This window comes from Oncorhynchus tshawytscha, linkage group LG30 (assembly GCF_018296145.1).
Source record: "Oncorhynchus tshawytscha isolate Ot180627B linkage group LG30, Otsh_v2.0, whole genome shotgun sequence".
Classification (NCBI taxonomy): domain Eukaryota; kingdom Metazoa; phylum Chordata; class Actinopteri; order Salmoniformes; family Salmonidae; genus Oncorhynchus; species Oncorhynchus tshawytscha.
The window spans coordinates 8,976,441-8,997,184 of record NC_056458.1 but is presented as its reverse complement, the minus strand read 5'-3'; the positions used below and the strand labels follow the sequence as shown (position 1 = coordinate 8,997,184).

The following is a 20,744-nucleotide window of genomic DNA, read 5'->3' as shown; positions in this document are numbered from 1 at the left end:
TGTTGTATTGGATTTGCCCCAAACATAACACAATCTAGATGTGGAAAAGTCTAAGAGACTTACCCAGAAAGACTCACAGCTGTAATCACTGACAAATATGCTTCTACAAAGTATTGACTCAGGGGTGTTAATACTTAGATATTTCTGTATTCAGAAACATTTCTAAAAACATATTTTTTACTTATGAGGTATTGTGTGTAGAATGTAATCCATTTTGAATTCAGGCTGTACCACAACCAAAAGTAGAATAAATCAAGGGGGTATGACAACTTTCTGAAGGCACAATCCATATAATTGCATATTAGAACTAATTTAAGAGGATCTCTGTGTTTATATCTGACTCATGAACTTTGCTGAGCAGGACAGGAAACAGTTTATAACATGACTGGGAAACAGGACAGCAGCAGACAGACAAACATTCTAACAAACAAATCATGACAGAAGATGTACGAGACCAATGAAATGTGATGGTGTGTGTTAATTTATTACAAAACACAAAGCACCTACAATATTTGAGTGTATTTCAGTGTAGCATTTGTCTTTTCTTCATAGTAATAATGCACCTGTTATTTAATAATTTTGTTTAGACAGTCACATCAAAATAACCATTGTAGCTTACTGAAAAACAGTACATACACACACAGACATTCACAACCATTTGACTTAAACCCACACAGAAGATCAAATGAGTATCAACAAATATCAGCAAATTGAGTAAAAAATAGAATTTAATCTTTTAAATACAGTATTTTTAAAAATACAAATATTGATTTGAACTTTTCCATGTTATAAGCTTTAGCACTACTATTAAATGTCATTATTATTATTATTACTGTTTATGTTGAATTTACATTGTGACTATACAAGGAAATGTGAAACAGAGTTTTGGTAATTTCTTGTATTGCTCATTTTACAACAACCACCAATGATTTTACATCCTCTAAATTGTGATACTCTAAATGCCCCCCGAACCGTACCTATATATGACAGACAAAGTGACATTACATAATGCGTAATCCTTCTGAAAACACTACCTTTGTATTATTATATTAGTTATTATTGACACAAACATTTATATATATTTTTTTACAACTTTCTTAAACTGGACCCAGGCATCCATGTTTGTTTACACATTTTCAAAAAATCCAAGTCGCCTTGGAGAAACAAATTGACAAAATAATGATTGAACAAAGAACAAATCAGACCGCAAGATATAGAACAGAGTTGAGCCAATTGGCACCTAATGCTACTGTTCAATAAAAATAAAAAAAATAAAGATTTCAAATTGTCACAAATCAAAACGTCAAATGCAAACATCCACAGCCATGAAGAACAGAAATTAATGGGTACATTATACATCTAGAACATTTGTTTGGGAGAGTGAACAGACTGCAGAATCTCTGACAGATAATGTAGGTGGGATACCTAAGAGGAGGGGAGTATGTCAATTCAGTAATGGTGTAACAATTCCTAAAGGACATGGTTTTCTTCACAGATTCAAAGCATTGTCAGAAGAAAAAAAATCATACTAAAATCCATTTGAAAACATAAGTCACAACATTCTCAATGGATTGCTTTATTTCAGTACCAAACCTGAGGCCAAGTGTAACAATTTAAATGCGAGATAGCCTTAAAATCCAAGAAAGAAAAAACTACGTTGGAAAATCCAGATACTCAAGCATGAATTTCAATTAACAGTGGCAACCAGTCTAATCTATTCCATCATTCATGTCAGGGACCGTCTCCTACATTTAGGGGCTTCAGCTCTCATTGGCATGTTCAAACGTTTTCTTTAACAGTGAAAACACACATTCATAATGGTTTTCAGTTATTTCTAGTAATACGTCTATTCCACGTTGGTTCAATGTAGTTTCATTGAAATTACGTGGAAGCCACATTGATTCAACCAGTGTGTGCTCAGTGGGTTTGAAAAGGATTAAAACTATGGTATCTGTCAGACTGGGCTGGAGCTTCCCATATGAGGCTGAATGTGTTGCAATTCAATGCCCAATTTGGGCACCAATATGCTTGCAGTTCAAAGATCATACACAGTACGAGGACCTCCAGGTCAAAACAACAGAGGTCCCTTTCTTCAGTCTTTGCTTGCTGCTCTTGCAGCCGGTCAATCTGTTTCGCTGGCACAACAATGAAAATATAACCGTTTAAATTCCTAATTTGAGTCCCAAGTCAATTTGATCACTCATAATGGCCAATTCAGTTAATCAAACTAACGGTTTTAAGCAGCACATTCCATCTGAATCAGACGGGTTGGAGAGGACTAGCGAAGAGATCTGGAGAATCAATTATTCCAAAAAGTAGAACTGTCGCTCCCCCCGATTTTGCTGCACCTTCATTGCTTCAATGTGGTGCCAACACTGCAGTAAACCTTCCCTTCTGTCTCGCACACAACTACTTGAGCAGTATTCCATTTTTTGTGTACCTATTGAGTCTACTTACAGTATAAATAAAATCTAACAACTTCCAAGTAAAGAGACACATCAACATTTTGTTGACAATCATAATACTCTTCTTTTCTTAGACTAATAATCAATTGCACAGCCTTTTATAAAGCAGTTTTTCCACACCCACCTGGCCACCTAAGCCTATATGTATAGGCAGTCATTGCCATACGAGTCACAACTATTATTTTTCTTGCAATTAATTGTATGTAAAGTATTGCTTAAAAACACATTGCAAGTAATTCATATGAATGCATTGTAAGACTGTGTATGTAGAGAAACCTACAAATACTCTTATGGGTGCATGTCGGTCTGACCCCATACTGCAGTCATTGCCAATGGCTATTTCTTTGTCTGGTATTTTAGTATGGCTTTTGTGTGGAGGGAGGTAATTGCATCGTTCGCCATAAAGTCTTAGCCACAAGGTTACAGTCTGGTCTTAGATATCTCACTGCAGTCCTTCAGTAGTTTATCATCTGAAGGTTAGGGATAGTGGGCATCTAATATGATTCTGTCATTCAGATTGATTGGATGTAGTTTATTCCCATATTTGAACTGACCGAGTCTTGGAGTCTTTCAACAAAGTTTGGCGGTCATGTATTAAGGAGTTATATTCCACCATCAACCTCCACAGAGGGCATCTAATACATGTACATGGGTTCTGTCTGTTTTTAAACACACTTGAATCTCTGAAGAGGTCGATGATAAAAAAACAAAAACAATCCAGAGACAATCTCCACATTCTTCATTATCAAAATCGAATAAAAACTTCTCCAATCACACCAGCCAGTCATTCATTCTTTGCAGATTCCCTGTCTCTCATGCCCTTGCATCCTCTTTCCTTGGCTTTCCTCTCTTCTCTCTAGGGCGAGTCCATCATAGCTTCCAGCATCTCTAGGAAGAGTTTGTGCATGGGCACGCCGCCTCGAGTCTTGATGCTGTAGAAGGTGGTGAGGGCGCGACCAGCTGTCTGGCGGAGAAGGGGGAGGGTGAGGAGGAGACGCCCCGCCCGCTGGGGGTCCTCGGGGCGTCGCTGGCACTCTAGCTCCAACAGGGTCTGGTGAAGGAGGTCCCTCAGCTTCTGCACCGCCTCTATGTCCTCTATGTACACAGAGTCTGGCAGGGAGGAGGGCGAGCATGGTCAGCGTGTATTTCTAAAAGCTTCCTTTTGTCTTTTGGACAGAGGGTTTTATAAGATTGTGTATGGCAGTAAACGTAGGTGATTAAGTAATAGGACGCAATGGTCCCTAACGTGACAAATATAAATTGAATTTGCTGTTTACAGTAATCGTCTGTCAGTCCCTCAGGGCTGGAGTTATGCACTTCAACAATCTTTACTAATCTGTCTGCGCTGATTTTTTTGGGGTGTATTTTCTTTGAAATAAACTGTTTGGACCAATCTGCTAAATGAAACTGAAGTAGAGTAGTGCTTCCAATAAAGAATGTTAGTAACTTATTGTGCATATGGAGGGTTCGATATTTCAGTCTCACCTACTGCTTTCATCACATTTTCATGTTATGTCACTCCACATAATGCTGATTGTATGGATATTCTATGATTATACTTTGTATAGCTAGTTTACCTGAGTTGGTGAGTGCAATGGCTTTGAGCATGACAAACTCCTCCCGGTCCAGCTGCAGGGAGCGGAAGCGTCGGGCCAGCTGGCTGACGGCTGCGTTGAGCTCTGTCAGTCCAGCCACGCGAGACATCTCCTCGTCAAGGACAAAGTCCTCAGCGAACACTACCTCATCCTCACAGCCCAGGGAACGGAAGGCCACACCCAGCACCAGCACCTCCAGCCACACCGACTGCAGCACCGACATCTGGTCTGCCAGGGACAGCGACAGGAAGCCTGCAAGGGTGGACACATGAAGGGGAGGGAGGGTTAGAGCAGACTGACTGCTCAATCACTAGGCAGACAGGCAGACAGCTGATACAAAGAGACAGCATTCTAGTCCCTGAATAAGACATAGTGAACCACTGCAGAGCTACTGATAAGTGCTGAGGGCTAGTTCCAACCAACTTATTTCACTGTAGACCCATACTACATTCCTACACTCCTCCATTCTCTTCCCATGCCAATCTCCCTCCCCCACCCACCCCTCTTCCCTACCCCCCTTACCGGGGATGTGTTTGGCCCAGCCGATGATGACGACCAGTTCGCGGTCGGCGAGGTCACAGAGGGTGGTGAGTGTGCGCTGAGCCGTATCAGGCTGCAGGGGGTCAGGCATGGCAAACAGTTTCTCTGGCTCTGCCACCAGGAGGTGGGACACAATGATGCTGGAGGATCCTGGGTCACACACACACACAGAAAGCAAGCATTATGGCACAACAGCTGTTACATTTACCATAAAACAAAAGATATTATGTTGATATAATGGTTTTGTTGGGAAATGAGGGCTCTTTAGAAAACTTGCCTGCACAGTTGAGTTCTTTCTTTTTCTTTTTAACACTTTTTCTCCCCAATTTTGTGACATCCAATTTATAGTTACAGTCTTGACTCATTGCTGCAACTCCCGTACAGACTCGGGAGAGGTGAAGGTCAATAGCTGTGCATCCTCCGAAACAGAACCCAACCAAGACACACTGCTTCTTGACACAATGCCCACTTAACAAGGAAGCCAGCCACACCAATGTGTCAGAGGAAACACCATACACCTGGCAACCGTGTCAGCGTGTACTACACCCGGCCCAACACAGGAGTGACTAGTGTGTGATGGGACAAGGACATCCCTGCCGGCCAAACTCTCCCCTAACCCGGACGATGCTGGGCCAATTGTGCGCCACCCCGTGGGTCTCCCGGTCACGGACGACTGCAACAGAGCTTTGACTTGAACCCAGAATCTCTAGTGCCACTCTGGAGGCCCACAGTTGTGTTCTTTCAAGACAGAACCTGACACGGTCTTCTCAGTCCCTTCCTTACCTTTCTCCCCTTCCTTCCTAAGCGGTAAAGCTGCACTCTGATAGGTTGCGCTCTCCACCTCTGGACGTCTTTTATACTTCTGCCTCCCTCCTCTGACTCGGTCCAGACGGACTCCTGCGACACACAACGCCGCGACAATGAAGAGAGCGTGATAAAGAGAGTAGGGGAGAGGGAAAGAGAGACAACGAAGTTCCCTTTGCTTGGAGAAGGATGGAGATAAAGAGGCAGATCTTAATCAAATAACTACTTGTCACAAGGCATCAAACAGTGCCTCCAGACCAGACCAGACCAGACCGGTCCAATAGTTAAGGGCGATGGATCATATGCTCACCCTCTTTCAGCATGCCCACTTTGAGGCACTTGGTGAAGCGGCACGCCTGGCAAGCCTTTCTGCGCCTCTTGGTGATCTCACATTCGTTTGACGCCGGACAGCTATATTCAATGTTACCTTAGGTAAGGCAAGTTGGTGGAAAGAAGGACGGAGAGACGAGAAGGAAGAAAAAAAACAGCGATATGAGACTTTTGTCAAAGCAATCAAGGTCTACCCCATTTCAATCCTCATACTGTCACGCACTCAACTTCACCCCCACAAGCATCCTTACCCTGGATGGTTCTCTTGAAGAAGGCCTTGCAGGCTTCACACGAGGCTACACCGTAGTGGTAGCCAGAGGCTACGTCTCCACACACTAAACACAGTCTCTTAGGTAGCGTGCTCAGGGCATACTTGCACCGCCCTCCTCCGCTACCTGTGGATCCCTCCTCTGCCCCATCCCCACCCTCCTCCTTGAAGTGGCAGCGCAGGGCTGGGGTGTACAGATGGGGTGAGTAGCGCCCAACCCCGTCTCTTCTATTTCCACCTCCACCACTCTGGGAGGAGTCTGAGGAGGCTCCCCCTGGGCTGGCCCGGCCCCCACCACCTCCATCTGGACTGCTGGGCTCTGCCTTGATGTACAGTTCTGACCGACGCTCCCTGGAAGACATGGTCACTGCAGATGGAGGGAGAGCGATGGGAGGGGGAGGGAGGGAAAAAATGTGAGACAGAGGTATAAGACTGTCACACACCCACTTCTAATGTGCCACCCTTTCATTACATTTTAGTATCAATAGACCCATCCAGACAACCAGGACAATCATCAATCCTGGCAGGTAGCCTAGTGGTTAGAGCATTGGGCCAGTAACCGTAAAGATTGCTAGATTGAATCCCCGAGCTGACAAGGTCAAAATCTGTTGTTCTGCCCCTGAACGAGGCAGTTAACCCACTGTTCCTAGGCCATCATTGTAAATAAGAATTTGTTCTTAACTGACTTGCCTAGTTAAATAAAAAAACATTAAGATAATCAAAACTGCCGCTGAATTATATCACTAGCTTGACAACTGACAAGTCACGGCGAACACTCCTTTGGGTCGACTGTCAAGCCTTCAACGGAGAACTGCATAGACTGAACATGATGTTTGCACACGCTATGCGTGTCCTTTTCCCTTATTAAACACGTAAACAATAAATGTAGGCCTACTGGAGCTTGCAGTGTGTGTGCCTATTGCCTAATAAATATACCGCACAGCAACAACAAGCAGCGTATAAGAAAAATGGCTGCTGCAAACCAGCAAAGAATAATCTGACATAATGGGATATTTTGAAGAGACAGAGAATGGGGAGTGAAGGGCGAGTGAGAGAGTGTGTTTGTGCGTGCGTGTGGAAGTACTGTATGTTTGTGCTAAAGTGAGTGCTAAAATGCTACGGGCTGTGAGAGAGACCATAATCCCAGCTCCAACCTACTCTGCCCTCTCCAGATTAGGGTAATTAATCCACAGCAGAAGAGCAGCAATCCCTTAATGAAACCCACATAAGGAATTCCCAGTAAGGAGATGGACAACACTCTCCATTATGTCCCACCAGAACCTACATACAGCATCAGAGTTCTGTGTTCTATTGAATGCTGACACTTTTGCAAGGGCGATTGTACAATTCACTTAATCATCTGAACACTTTCAAAATGCAATGTAAAAATGTAACTTCAAATACAGAGATTCTGGGATTATGACAGCACACAGACAGGGATTGTGTAAAACAGGGAATTTCTGTCTGAACTCTAGACTGTAGGCCACTAGGTTTACCCTGACTCCTCCTTTCCTTTCCACAACTCAGCAGGTGGTGAAATGTGGGACATAGTACTTCTTTTGGTCCAGTGGCCCAATGCTTCTCAAACGCTGTACACTCTGGCCTGTAATCTTTACGCCTTTACATAACATGTCCACCCTACTACAGTGTAAAGATTGTACGGCTGTTGTAGATCCCACATTTGGCATGGATGACTATTTTTTTGTATTAATTCCCCATCATCTGTGAAGATATTCAATAATTAACATTGTCTGATAATGATGATCCCTAGCCACAGAAAAAAAATACTTTCCAGACTTCACAAATTAACATGTCTTAGACTTGAAGTGCCAAAACAGACATGTAAATGATCTGACAAATGCCGGGAAAGAGTGAGGACAATAAGAAAATGAATGCCACCGAGCAGGTAAAGGAAAGAGTGAGGACAATAAGAAAATGAATGCCACCGAGCAGGTAAAGGAAAGAGTGAGGACAATAAGAAAATGAATGCCACCGAGCAGGTAAAGGAAAGAGTGAGGACAATAAGAAAATGAATGCCACATCCCTATTATGTTGCTAGACTTTATGAGGAATGTGGCTATACAATTAGCTAACGTTACAGCTAGGTATCACAGTTAGCCGTGTTAACAAGTGAAGTTCCATGTGTGGCGTTTGTACATCCTCAAGACAACTAGCCTTTCGGGCAAATATGAACTATTAAGATCTGTGTGGATGTTCAGGTACTTAGCTGAATGGAAAACGTACATTTAGTTAACAGCTAGGTAGCTAAAGTTAGTTAATCACAAGTTTAAGGGCTAAAGAAAATAACCAAGCAGTAGCTAGCTAGCATACCATTCGTATGTGTTGGCTTTCCTCATCAGGTGACATCAACTTACTTCTAGCTAAGCTAGCTAGTTAGTTACCAAACTGACTAGCCCAACTCCCTCAAGGTACCTTGAGTTCCCCAAGTATCTGGTTGCCCTCGGCGATATTACCACGGGCGTTTGTGTTGACAGGATACACAACGTAGGTAACGCGCTATAACGCTTCTAAAAACGTGTCGAATTCAAATGTTGGTTTTCAGACAGGATTGGAGAGATGGGAGGTCTGGTGCATGATAGGAAGTAGCTACTAATATTTCAATGACAGAGAAGGGTGACACAGTACTGGGGTAGTGGCTACTACAGTTCGCTGTATATGACAAAAGGCAGGGGGAAAAAAATAAAAACACTTTACCTTCTGATCTGTGAAATGATTCAACTCCTCAAACGTTCATGAGGTTTATCCACAGGCTGAGAGGCCAACACTTTATCTTAGTGCTTAAAATCAATCAGTTTGACCATATCTTCAAAATAGTTTCAGCATACAACTTCACAACAGCAATATTTAGATCACTGGCTATTTTACATCCATAATTATTGGTGGTTCAGATTTGACTAAAGGCCATATAAAAAGCAATTACCTGTGTGCTGTGCTGCAGGAAAGCCTTATTGGTCTCTTCTGCTGGTAACCCCACTCACTCTCTATTGGTTTAGAATTGTGGCTATGGTCTGGGTAGAACAGTCCAATTAGTAGGAAACCTAAGAAGGCAGACAAAACATTTACTGATTTCTCCTCGCGCCATGTCTTATTATGTTCATGTTCAAAATCCATGTGTCCTGAAGAGTGTATCACAGGACAAGGACATAACATATTAACTCATGGTCTCCCAATTCTGACTTTATATTTTCAAAATCTTAACTCCAACACTATATAAATGGTTGCTTTATCCAACATAAGCCTGGAGATGCTAGCATTCATCCTTATCATAGAGGGGTCAATCGTATTTTAAGCACTCTGTCTAGGTGTTTCCAACGTATTAGGGTATGGAAATGTATAGCCAAGAAAGTGTGTGTGTGTGTGTGTGTGTGTGTGTGTGTTGGAGAAAGAGAGTTACAGAGGTTGGGAAAAGCTTTGTAAAACTTCTAAGCTACTCCTAATCTCTAAACCAAATAGTAAGGTATAACTGAGTGACTGTATCATACACTGTGTCCTGTTCTCTTCATCAACACCATTTGGTTTAAATTGCTAGACAGAAGTCGAATCCATTGCTTTGACTTTCTCACAGGCACAATTTAGCTCATTGCAGTAGCCTTTTCTCATTACCATACAAACACTCAAGCACATGTTTCTGCACACTACACCCAACCACCCCTCCCCCTTACTCCCACCCTCTGACACATTCCAAAGGTCAAAGTCACAGGAAAGCTTGAAGGACAGATAGAGTAACTGCAATTCTGCCTCTCTCTCACACACACACACACACACACGCTTAAATTGGGTGATAATTCACAACGTTTTGAGAGAAGGGGGGGGGCAAATCAAATATTGGAAGAAATGTTAGGGGATAAAATGACAAAATGGATATATTACTGGGTAAAATATAATGATAAAATATCTCTGATTTACATGTATAAGTATAACATTTTCATATTTGAGGTTAAAAAAAATACTTGTCTTTGGGATATGACACAGTGCCATAACTACTGTTCACACGCATCACAATAGTTTAATCTAAAGTGAAGCTTTAAAACTTTCCAGTTTACCCGACAGACAAATAACAAGTCTAAAACAGTTACTAGATAGCGTCATCTGTTTACTAACTCAAGTTCTGCATGATTAGAGCTCATCTAGTGCATTATAAAAAGGTTTAAAAGGCTTTGAATGACCATTGTGAGCTCTGAGCACAGTAAACCTATCTTGACAGTTGACACTTCAAACAATGCCAACAGCATCATCAAAAACCCTTCTGTCTCTACTTCCTTTGTCTGGTATTAGTTTTTTAGTTAACTATATACAGTACCAGTCAAAGGTTTGGACACACATACTCATTCAAGAGTTTTTCTTTATTTTTAACATTTTCTACATTGTAGAATAATAGTGAAGACATCAGAACTATGAAATAACACATATGGAATCATGTAGTAACCAAAAAAGTGTTAAACAAATCAAAATATATTTTATATTCTTCAAAGTAGCCACCTTTTGCCTTCATGACAGCTTTGCACACTCTTGGCATTCTCTCAACCAGCAACACACTGAATGCTTTTTCAACAGACTTGAAGGAGTTCCCATATATACTGAGCACTTGTTGGCTGCTTGTCCTTCACTCTGAGGTCCAACTCATCCCAAACCATCTCAATTGGGTTGTCAGGTGATTGTGGAGGCCAGGTCATCTGATGCAGCACTCCATCACTCTCCTTCTTGGTCAAATAGCCTTTACACAGCCTGGAGGTGTGTTTTGGGTCATTGTCCTGTTGAAAAACAAATGATAGTCCCACTTAATGCAAACCAGATGGGATGGTGTATCGCTGCAGAATGCTGTGGTAGCCATGCTGGTTAAGTGCGCCTTGAATTCTAAATAAAACACTGACAGTGTCACCAGCAAAGTACCCCCACACCACCATCACACCTCCTCTTCCATGCTTCACAGTGGGAACCACACATGTGGAGATGATCCGTTCACCTACTCTGCGTTTCACAAAGACACGGAAGATGGAACCAAAAATTGCACATTTGGACTCGTCAGACCAAGGGACAGATTTCCACCGGTCTAATGTCCATTGCTCGTGTTTCTTGGCCCAAGCAAGTCTCTTACTCTTATTGGTGTCCTTTAGTAGTGGTTTCTTTGCAGCAATTCAACCATGAAAGCCTGTTGCGATTTGTGTCTGTTACTTGAACTCTGTGAAGCATTTATTTGGGCTGCAATTTCTGAGGCTGGTAACTCTAATGAATTTGTCCTCTGCTGCAGAGGTAACTCTGGGTCTTCCTTTCCTGTGGCGGTCCTCATGAGAGCCAGTTTCATCATAGCATTTGATGGTTTTTACGACTGCACTTGAAGAAACATTCAGAATTCTTGAACTTTTCCGGGTTGACTGACCTTCATGTCTTAAAGTAGTGATGGACTTTCGTTTCTCTTTGCTTTGGAGTTGGTCTTTTACAAAATAGGGCTATATTCTGTATACCACCCCTATCTTTTCACAACACAGCTGATTGGCTCAAACGCATTAAGAAGGAAAGAAATTCCACAGATTAACTTTTAACAAGGCACACCTGTTCATTGAAATGTATTCCAGGTGACTACCTCATGAAGCTGGTAGAGAGAATGCTAAGAGTGTGCAAAGGTGTCATCAAGGCAAAGGGTGGCTACTTTGAAGAACCTGGTCTGATGAGTCCAAATATTAGATTTTTGGTTCCATCTGCCGTGTCTTTGTGAAACGCAGAGTAGGTGAACAGATGATCTCCACATGTGTGGTTCCCACTGTGAAGCATGGAGGAGGAGGTGTGATGGTGTGGAGGCGCTTTGCTGGTGACACTGTCAGTGATTTATTTAGAATTCAAGGCACACTTAATCAGCATGGCTACCACAGCATTCTGCAGCGATACGCCATCCCATCTGGCTTGTACTTAATGGGACTATCATTTGTTTTTCAACTGGACAATGACCCAAAACACACCTCCAGGCTGTGTACAAGGAGAGTGATACAAGGAGAGTGATGGTGCTGCATCAGATGACCTGGCCTCCACAATCACCCGACCTCAAACCAATTAAGATGGTTTGGGATGAGTTGGACCTCAGAGTGAAGGAAAAGCAGCCAACAAGTGCTCAGTATATGTGGGAACTTCTTCAAGTCTGTTGGAAAAGCATTCCATGCGAAGCTGCTTGAGAGAATGCCAAGAGTGTGCAATGCTGTCATGAATGCAAAGGGTGGCTACTTTGAAGAATATAAAATATAAAATGTATTTTGATTTGTTTAACACTTTTTTGGTTACCACATGATTCCATTTGTGTTATTTCATTGTTTTGATGTCACTATTATTCTACAACATAGAACATAGTACAAATAAAGAAAAACCCTTGAATGAGTAGGTGTGTCCATACTGTTGACTGGAACTGTATGTAAATGTTCCTTATCTCAGAGTAAGAACTATTACAGCACAACTGTTCTGTGTAAGTGAGGACTGAGGAGTATGACATATCTAAAGTTCATGAAAGCTTTGCATGCGCCACACTGTGGAGACATTGAGGACAGCAGAAGTGGGCCTTGCCCACTTATCTCAGACTGGTGAAAGGTTAATTGCAAAATGGGATTATTGCTTCTTTAATCTCTGTTAACTCAGAACTAAAGTCATGTGTAATTGGTCAGATGCTCGATTAAGTTCTGGGTCCATACGTGGAAAGATAAGAAATAGAACGAGGATTCGGAACCGGAACGAAGAGCTCCACCCTCTCTCTTTGTAAGTTACAGACAAGTCTATGAGCCAATTGTTCCCTCCCCTTCCAAAATTCTAAAGATGCTATCACCTGTGAAATATGATTGCCAAAAGCACTGGAACTTGTGCTGCTCGTTATCTCAATCTCACGCATACAGTTGTATTCTGAAAGATCTATGATACCATTTACAGTGGGGCAAAAAAGTATTTAGTCAGCCACCAATTGTGCAAGTTCTCCCACTTAAAAAGATGAGAGAGGCCTGTAATTTTCATCATAGGTACACTTCAACTATGACAGACAAAATGAAGAAAAAAAATCCAGAAAATCACATTGTAGGATTTTTTATGAATTTATTTGCAAATTATGGTGGAAAATAAGTATTTGGTCAATAACAAAAGTTTATCTCAATACTTTGTTATATACCCTTTGTTGGCAATGACAGAGGTCAAATGTTTTCTGTAAGTCTTCACAAGGTTTTCACACACTGTTGCTGGTATTTTGTTTATTTCCTAATAAATGGAAGACAATTGCTCCCACAGTTGATTTCTTCAAATCAAGCTGCTTACCTATTGCAGATTCAGTCTTCCCAGCCTGGTGCAGGTCTACAATTTTGTTTCTGGTGTCCTTTGACAGCTCTTTGGTCTTGGCCAAAATGGAATTTGGAGTGTGACTGTTTGAGGTTGTGGACAGGTGTCTTTTATACTGATAACAAGTTCAAACAGGTGCCATTAATACAGGTAACGAGTGGAGGACAGAGGAGCCTCTTAAAGAAGAAGTTACAGGTCTGTGAGAGCCAGAAATCTTGCTTGTTTGTAGGTGACCAAATACTTATTTTCCACCATAATTTGCAAATAAATTCATTAAAAATCCTACAATGTGATTTTCTGGATTTTTTTTCTAATTTCGTCTGTCATAGTTGAAGTGTACCTATGATGAAAATTACAGGCCTCTCATCTTTTTAAGTGGGAGAACTTGCACAATTGGTGGCTGACTAAATACTTTTTTGCCCCACTGTATGTTTACATAGTCTGTACATTATGGCTTCTTACAGTCAAAAATATGCAGTCAAAAATATGATTTTCCTATGTTTTAGATATACATTGCATTCAGAAAGTATTCAGACCCCTTCACTTTTTCCACTTTGTTGTGTTACGGCTTTATTCTAAAATGGATTCAATTGTTTTTTTTCCCTCATCAATCTACACATAATACCCCATAATGACAAAGCAAAAACTGAAATATCACATTTCCGTATGTATTCAGACCCTTTACTTTGTTGACGCACATTTGGCAGCGATTACAGCCTCAAGCCTTCTTGGGAATGACACTACAAGCTTGGCACACCTGTATTTTGGGAGTTTCTCCCATTCTTCTCTGCAGATCCTCTCAAGCTCTGTCAGGTTGGATGGGGAGCGTCGCTGCACAGCTATTTTCAGGTCTCCAGAAATGTTAGATCAGATTCAAGTCCGGGCTTTGGCTGGGCCACTCAGGGACACTGAGACTTGTCCCAAAGCCACTCCTGCGTTGTCTTGGCTGTGTGCTTAGGATTGTTGTCCTGTTGGAAGGTGAACCTTCGCCCCAGTCAGGTCCTGAGTGCTCTGGAGCAGGTTTTCATTTTGCTCTGTTCATCTTTCAATCGATTCTGACTAGTCTCCCAGTCCCTGCCACTGAAAAACATCCCCACAGCATGATGCTGCCACCATGCTTCACCGTTGGGATTTTTAAATGTTTTAAATGTAGCCTTTATTTAACTAGGCAAGTTAGTTTAGTACAAATTCTTATTTACAATGATGGTCTACACCGGCCAAACCCAGACGACGCTGGGACGATTTTGCACCGCCCAATGGTGCTAGGTTTCCTCCAGATGTGACACTTGGCATTGAGGCCAAAGAGTTCAATCTTGATTTCATCAGACCAGAGAATCTTGTTTCTCATGGTCTGAGAGTCCTTTACGTGCCTTTTGGCAAACTCCAAGCAGGCTGGCATGTGTCTTTTACTGAGGAGTGTGATCCGTCTGGCCACTCTATCATAAAGGCCTGATTGGTAGAGTGCTGGAGAGATGGTTGGCCTTCTGGAAGGTTTTCTCCTCCACAGAGGAACTCTGGAGCTCTGTCAGAGGGACCATCGGGTTCTTGGTTACCTCCCTGACCAAGACCCTTCTCCCCAGATTGCTCAGTTTGGCCGGGCAGCCAGCTTTAGGAAGAGTCTTGGTGGTTCCAAACTTCTTCCATTTAAAAATGATGGAGGCCACTGTGTTCTTGGGGACCTTCAATGCTGAAGGCATTTTTTGGTACCCTTCCCCAGATCTGTACCTCTACACAATCCTGTCTCGAAGCGCTACAGACAATTCCTTCGACCTCATGACTTGACTCTGACATACACTGTCAACTGAGGAACCTTATATAGGTGTGTCTTTATACAGTTGAAGTCGTAAGTTTACATACAGTTGTGGACATATTTTTGAGAATGAAAATTCATATTTGTGTCACAAAGTCTGCTACCTCAGTTTGTATGATGGCAATTTTCATATACTCCAGAATGTTATGAAGAGTGATCAGATTAATTGCAAAGTCCCTCTTTCCCACGCAAATGAACTGAATCCCCAAAAAACATTTCCACTGCATTTCAGCCCTGCCACAAAAGGACCAGCTGACATCATGTCAGTGATTCTCTCGTTAACACAGGTGTGAGTGTTGACGAGGAAAATGCTGGAGATCACTGTCATGCTGATTGAGTTCGAATAACAGACTGGATGCTTCTAAAGGAGGGTGGTGCTTAGAATCATTGTTCTTCCTCTGTCAACCATGGTTACCTGCAAGGAAACACGTGCTGTCATCATTGCTTTGCATAAAAAGGGCTTCACAGGCAAGGATATTGCTGCCAGTAAGATTGCACCTAAATCAACCATTTATCGGACCATAAAGAACTTCAAGGAGATCAGTTCAATTGTTGTGAAGAAAGCTTCAGGGTGCCCAAAGTTGATTCAGCTGCGGGATCGGGTCACCACCAGTACAGAGCTTGCTCAGGAATGGCAGCAGGCAGGTGTGAGTGCATCTGCACGTACAGTGAGGCGAAGACTTTTGGAGGATGGCCTGGTGTCAAGAAGGGCAGCAAAGAAGCCACTCACAATTTTGCCTAGGAACACAGCCATGAATAAAGAATTGTACCAACACATCATCTGAGAGCAACTTCTCCCAACCATCCAGGAACAGTTTGGTGACGAACAATGCCTTTTCCAGCATGATGGAGCACCTTGCCATAAGGTAAAAGTGATAACTATGTGGCTCATGAACAAAACATCGATATTTTGGGTCCATGGCCAGGAAACTCCCCAGACCTTAATCCCACTGAGAACTTGTGGTCAATCCTCAAGAAGCGGGTGGACAAACAAAAACATCTGTCATCAGCCAAGACATCAGTCAGGAAGTTAAAGCTTGGTCGCAAATGGGTCTTCCAAATGGACAATGACCCCAGGCATACTTCCAATGTTGTGGTAAATGGCTTAAGGACAACAAAGTCAAGGTATTGGAGTGGCCATCACAAAGCCCTGACCTCAATCCCATAGACATGTTGTGGGTAGAACTGAAAAGGTGTGTGCAAGCAAGGAGACCTACAAACCTGACTTAGTTACACCAGCTCTGTCAGGAGGAATGGGCCAAAATTCACCCACCTTATTGTGGGAAGCTTGTGGAAGGCTATCTGAAATGTTTGACCCAAGTTAAACAATTTAAAGTCAATGCTATCAAATACTAATTGAGTGTATGTAAACTTCTGACCCACTGGGATTGTGATGAAAGAAATAAAAGCTGAAATAAATCATTCTCTCTATTATTATTCTGACATTTCACATTCTTAAAATAAAGTGGTGATCCTAACTGACCTAAGACAGGGAATTTTTACTAGAATTAAATGTCAGGAATTTTGAAAAACTAAGGTTAAATTGTATTTGGCTAAGGTGTATGTAAACTTCCGACATTGACTAAGTCATGTCCAATCAATTGAATTTACAAATGTTGGACTCCAATCAAGTTATATAAACATCTCAAGGATGATCAGTGGAAATAGTATGTACGTGAGCTCAATTTCAAGTCTCATTGGAACGGGTTTGTATACTTATGTAAACTTGATTTAAGTTTTGTATTTATTTTTACATTTTCAAACATGTAAAAAAACATGTTTTCGCTTTGTCATTATGGGGTATTGTGTGTAGATTGATGAGGCATTTTTTATTGAATCCATTTTAGAATAAGGCTGTAACGTAACAAAATGTGGAAAAGGGATGGGGTCTGAATATTTTCCGAATGCACTATATTTCCACAATAGGAGGTTGGAATAATACTGTGAAATTGTGAAAATTATAATGTCCTTTAGTGTGAGAGCTGTTTGAAAAGACCACCTGAAATTTCAGCCTGTTTTGGTGGAAGGGAGTTTTGGCCTTCCACGGTGACGTCACCATGGGATAAATGAGTTAATAGACCAATAAGAAAGAGTTCCAAACCTCTGCCAATAACAGCTCGTTTTCAATTTCCACCTCCCCACTCAAAACAATTCCCAGACAGTCCAAGCAAAATTCTCATTTGAGAAATTGCTCTTAGCTAAGAATATTTTTGTTTAAACTTTAAATGGTAAAAAAAAGAAAACAATCACAGTAAGGTACTTCATTGTTACCCAGAAATGATTTGACATTGAGATAAAAACAACTGTGTCAGTTGTGTACACTTATGTATATAAACCCTGGATTGCTGATGCTATGCATTGGGCAATAAGAGGCTTTTATGCCACCGGTCAGCCATATTGGCATTCCCCAGAAGAATCAAGGAGGCACGTTGGCTTCAAAACAGTGCCCCCTGTCAGTCATCTAGTGTGTATATATATATAAAGCCTAGCTCAAGACCAAACATGTAAAAGTAGGTTTTGCCATACCCAAGGTTTAGCTGGACTGACGCCATTGCATATTCAATTGCATTCTGAACACCGATTAAATGTAGGTTACTAACTCAACAGCAGTTGAGAAACTGGACTGTATGTGTGTTGAACATGACTGTGTAAAGCATCAGACTGTTCAAATTATGGTTGTCACTCAGTATGCCATCAAAGACTATTGGTCAGGACTAGCCTTTACCTGGAGAAAATAATTGTATGTGTTAGGCAAAGATCAGAAACCAGAAGTAGTTCATTGCAATCCAAAAACCATATCCACTATCGCTAAAGTAAAGCTACTTTATACATTTGTTTGGTTCCATTTCATACCAATCTGGTTGGATTGATACATGCTGTAGACTTCATGGGAATCTGTAGATGACCAAATTGTGCTGAAGACTGACAGTACAGGTAGGCTATATACAACAGGTTATAGAGGGGGTGGATCTTGCTCAATGGATCAGTCACGAAGTCCTAGAGACACAACACACATGCCAAAGCATTTGGTAGTTTATTATTACAGCAACGCACGGTTACCATTATCGTTGTCACGCAAAGTTAATCAGCGGCGGAATAGAGGAACCGTGCGAGCCAAAGTAATACAGTAAACTATATGTGCACAGATTTACAATGTTGACCATTATGAAATACTTACTTGTATTTGTGAGAACATCACTGGAAAGAGTTCTCAACACAGGCAGTACCGTAGCTACGGAAGCCACAGATAACTCCACTACAATGATGTATGTCGACCGGTTTAGCCACAGTTAAGATCACGGTGTTTTCGACATTGCCACAAGAGTGGATGCAGATCGTGACCCCCCCCCCCAAAAAAATATATTCTATAACATTTATGTAGGCCTATATTTAAATAGCAGGATCTCAGAGGCGACGAGTCGTCGTAGCGCAAAATGTTTCCAAAATTATTGCTTGAAAATAAAAACAATGTATCAAGGGCCACAGCGTTGAAAGAATGATTGCAGGTGATACAATTGGTCAACCCGATTTGGTAGACTATTTAATCCATAGGCTATTCTCTTATCCAGCCTAGTCCCGCATATTGATGTTACTTTCTGTAGCCTACTGTGTGTTCTATATTATTTTCGCTGCTACAATTGAGGCTCTAGTTACGTATATCCCTTATCCATTCTCCTCCCTCTCTCCATTTGCGTCTGCTGTGTCTCCGTAATCCGTTACATCCGTGCACGCCCTCCAATCCAGCCTCCTTCTATTAGCGTAATCGGCGTTGCAACAATGAAAAATCCTAGGTCTACGGTAGTCTAATATAGCGTCTGTCTGACTCACTGGTGTAGTTTTTTTTTTTTTAAATACGACCCATGTATTAAAAAATAAATGTTGTGATCATAACACAGGCCATATAGGTCCTATACTATTTAGATCATTCTCACTACCAACATGAGAAAGCACAGTAAAATGACCAGGTTTATTCTTGTATCTAATATTGAATGATAGATATACTGTCTCTAGGCTCCAATGCAAACCAGTAATATGCCATAATTGGTTTAATTAACAGGTTTCAGGGATTTCAATAGAAATGTAAATGTGTAGCCCACATTTGAAATGTTAAATAGTTGGATCGATATAATGCCTAGAACTACCCCGTAGTTGGGCCTACAAACTTCCATAAAGGCTGCTCTTTAGATTGCCTATGCAGTTTGATCATTTGTAGGTCTACTTAATTTCTGAGGGGGCTATTTGATTATGCAATCCGCATTTACTTAGGCTACACAATGTAAATTCTGCACTCTTCCCAGTCCTGTCATACCTGAGTTCCTAATTAATAAAAGGCTTCAAGTGGTTTATTATACGCCAATTTACGAAATTCATTAGGCCGACATTCGTACTTTTTTGTAATGCAGTGGAATTCATGTTCCCCTATGGATAACACCACACCATAGTAAATCACACAGCGTTTAGGATGGCATGGAAAATGTTTGCAGCCACGCTTAGTCAACTCGGTCTTGTGACACTGACCCGGCTCACTCCGCTACAGGCCCCACTCGTCAACTGCTACACCGAGTTTTTGGATCGAGGCGAAGGAAGTGGGGGTCAGTGGATGACTGTAAGGAGATGAGAAGAGCTAGAACCGGAGTCTCGAATCCGCTTGGTAACATGACCATAACCTGGCATCGAGAGAGGAAGGGAGAGGGTTGCGCGTTCTCCCTGGGCTCTTGCAATGATTTCACCAAAAAGTGCGGACAACCCCTGTCTCGGAAAATTCCTTTTAAAACACAGATAAATTGAAAACTGGAATTATTCAGTAGTATTTTTTAAAATAGCTTATCACGAGGAACACCTTATGTGGTAGTCTTCTATCATAACACATAGGCCTATTTGACATTAAATATGCTTTAATCAAACCCATCAATCATAAAATAATTACCTTATAATAATGTACATTCACGTGTTAGAAGCACTACGGTAGCATATATGGTATGTTTAGACGAGATGTTGTTAACCTATAGACACTGCAGAAAGATTTAGGATGATGGCAACAGTGTTCCCATGTCAGTGAAAAAAAAACACTGACCTTGGATTCAAGGTCATACATGGACTCCTCATGTGCTACATTGGAAAGGACTGCATGATGTTTTAGTCAACCTCGTGTATCTTATTACTGTAGCCCAGTCATCCAATTGTTTTCAATACTTTTCATCCCCTCACCCCCTACACTTGTAGAAATAAGGTGCTATCTAGAACCTAATAGAAGAACCCTTTTGGGTTCCAAAATGATTATATGTGGAACTAAAAAGGGTTCTCCCAGGAACCAAACAGTGTTCTCCTATGGTGACGGCTGAAGAAGCCCTTTGGAACCCTTTTTTCTAAGAGTGTATAGCCAAGGGAGAGGTGTGTGGGTTAGTGTTGGGGGTCTGCTGCTAAATGGTTATAGGCCAGTGCAGAGATATAAAGGAGTTTCATTATTTACTGATTTTAATTGGCAGGGTGCCTTCAGCCTTTTCTTGTCCATCTAAGGTTAAATAACCAAGAGTGAACTGAACAAATGGGGAAACGGGTCATAGTTTAAATGGAGAAACGGGTGAAAGAGAGAGACCCTCAAAGTGATCAAG

At 41.7% G+C, this 20,744-nt stretch overlaps 1 protein-coding gene across 4 annotated transcripts; it reads right to left on the bottom strand.

Annotated features, from left to right (window-relative positions):
- Positions 1-463: 463 nt before the first annotated feature.
- Positions 464-18,841, bottom strand: esrra (estrogen-related receptor alpha). 4 transcript variants are annotated; one of them, XM_024394491.2, is made up of 8 exons: positions 18,311-18,841; positions 8,944-9,061; positions 5,986-6,369; positions 5,715-5,831; positions 5,384-5,497; positions 4,583-4,750; positions 4,043-4,312; positions 464-3,575 (listed from the first exon to the last, which is right to left on the bottom strand). In XM_024394491.2, the coding sequence occupies exons 3-8, from the start codon at positions 6,362-6,364 to the stop codon at positions 3,322-3,324; spliced, it is 1,302 nt and encodes a 433-aa protein (XP_024250259.1). In that variant the 5' UTR covers positions 6,365-6,369; positions 8,944-9,061; positions 18,311-18,841; the 3' UTR covers positions 464-3,321. The 4 variants fall into 4 exon arrangements, with proteins under 4 accessions (XP_024250259.1, XP_024250258.1, XP_024250261.1 ...); XM_024394490.2 differs by lacking the exon at positions 8,944-9,061; XM_024394493.2 differs by lacking the exons at positions 8,944-9,061; positions 18,311-18,841 and adding an exon at positions 8,334-8,633.
- Positions 18,842-20,744: the final 1,903 nt, after the last annotated feature.

Bases quoted from the DNA above. Each gene is read 5' to 3' on its own strand.
- esrra (XM_024394490.2), bottom strand. The intron at 5,832-5,985 runs GTAAGGATGCTT...GCCTTACCTAAG, and splicing joins CTTCAAGAGAACCATCCAGG to GTAACATTGAATATAGCTGT. The intron at 4,751-5,383 runs GTAAGGAAGGGA...TGTGTGACCCAG, and splicing joins TAGGAAGGAAGGGGAGAAAG to GATCCTCCAGCATCATTGTG.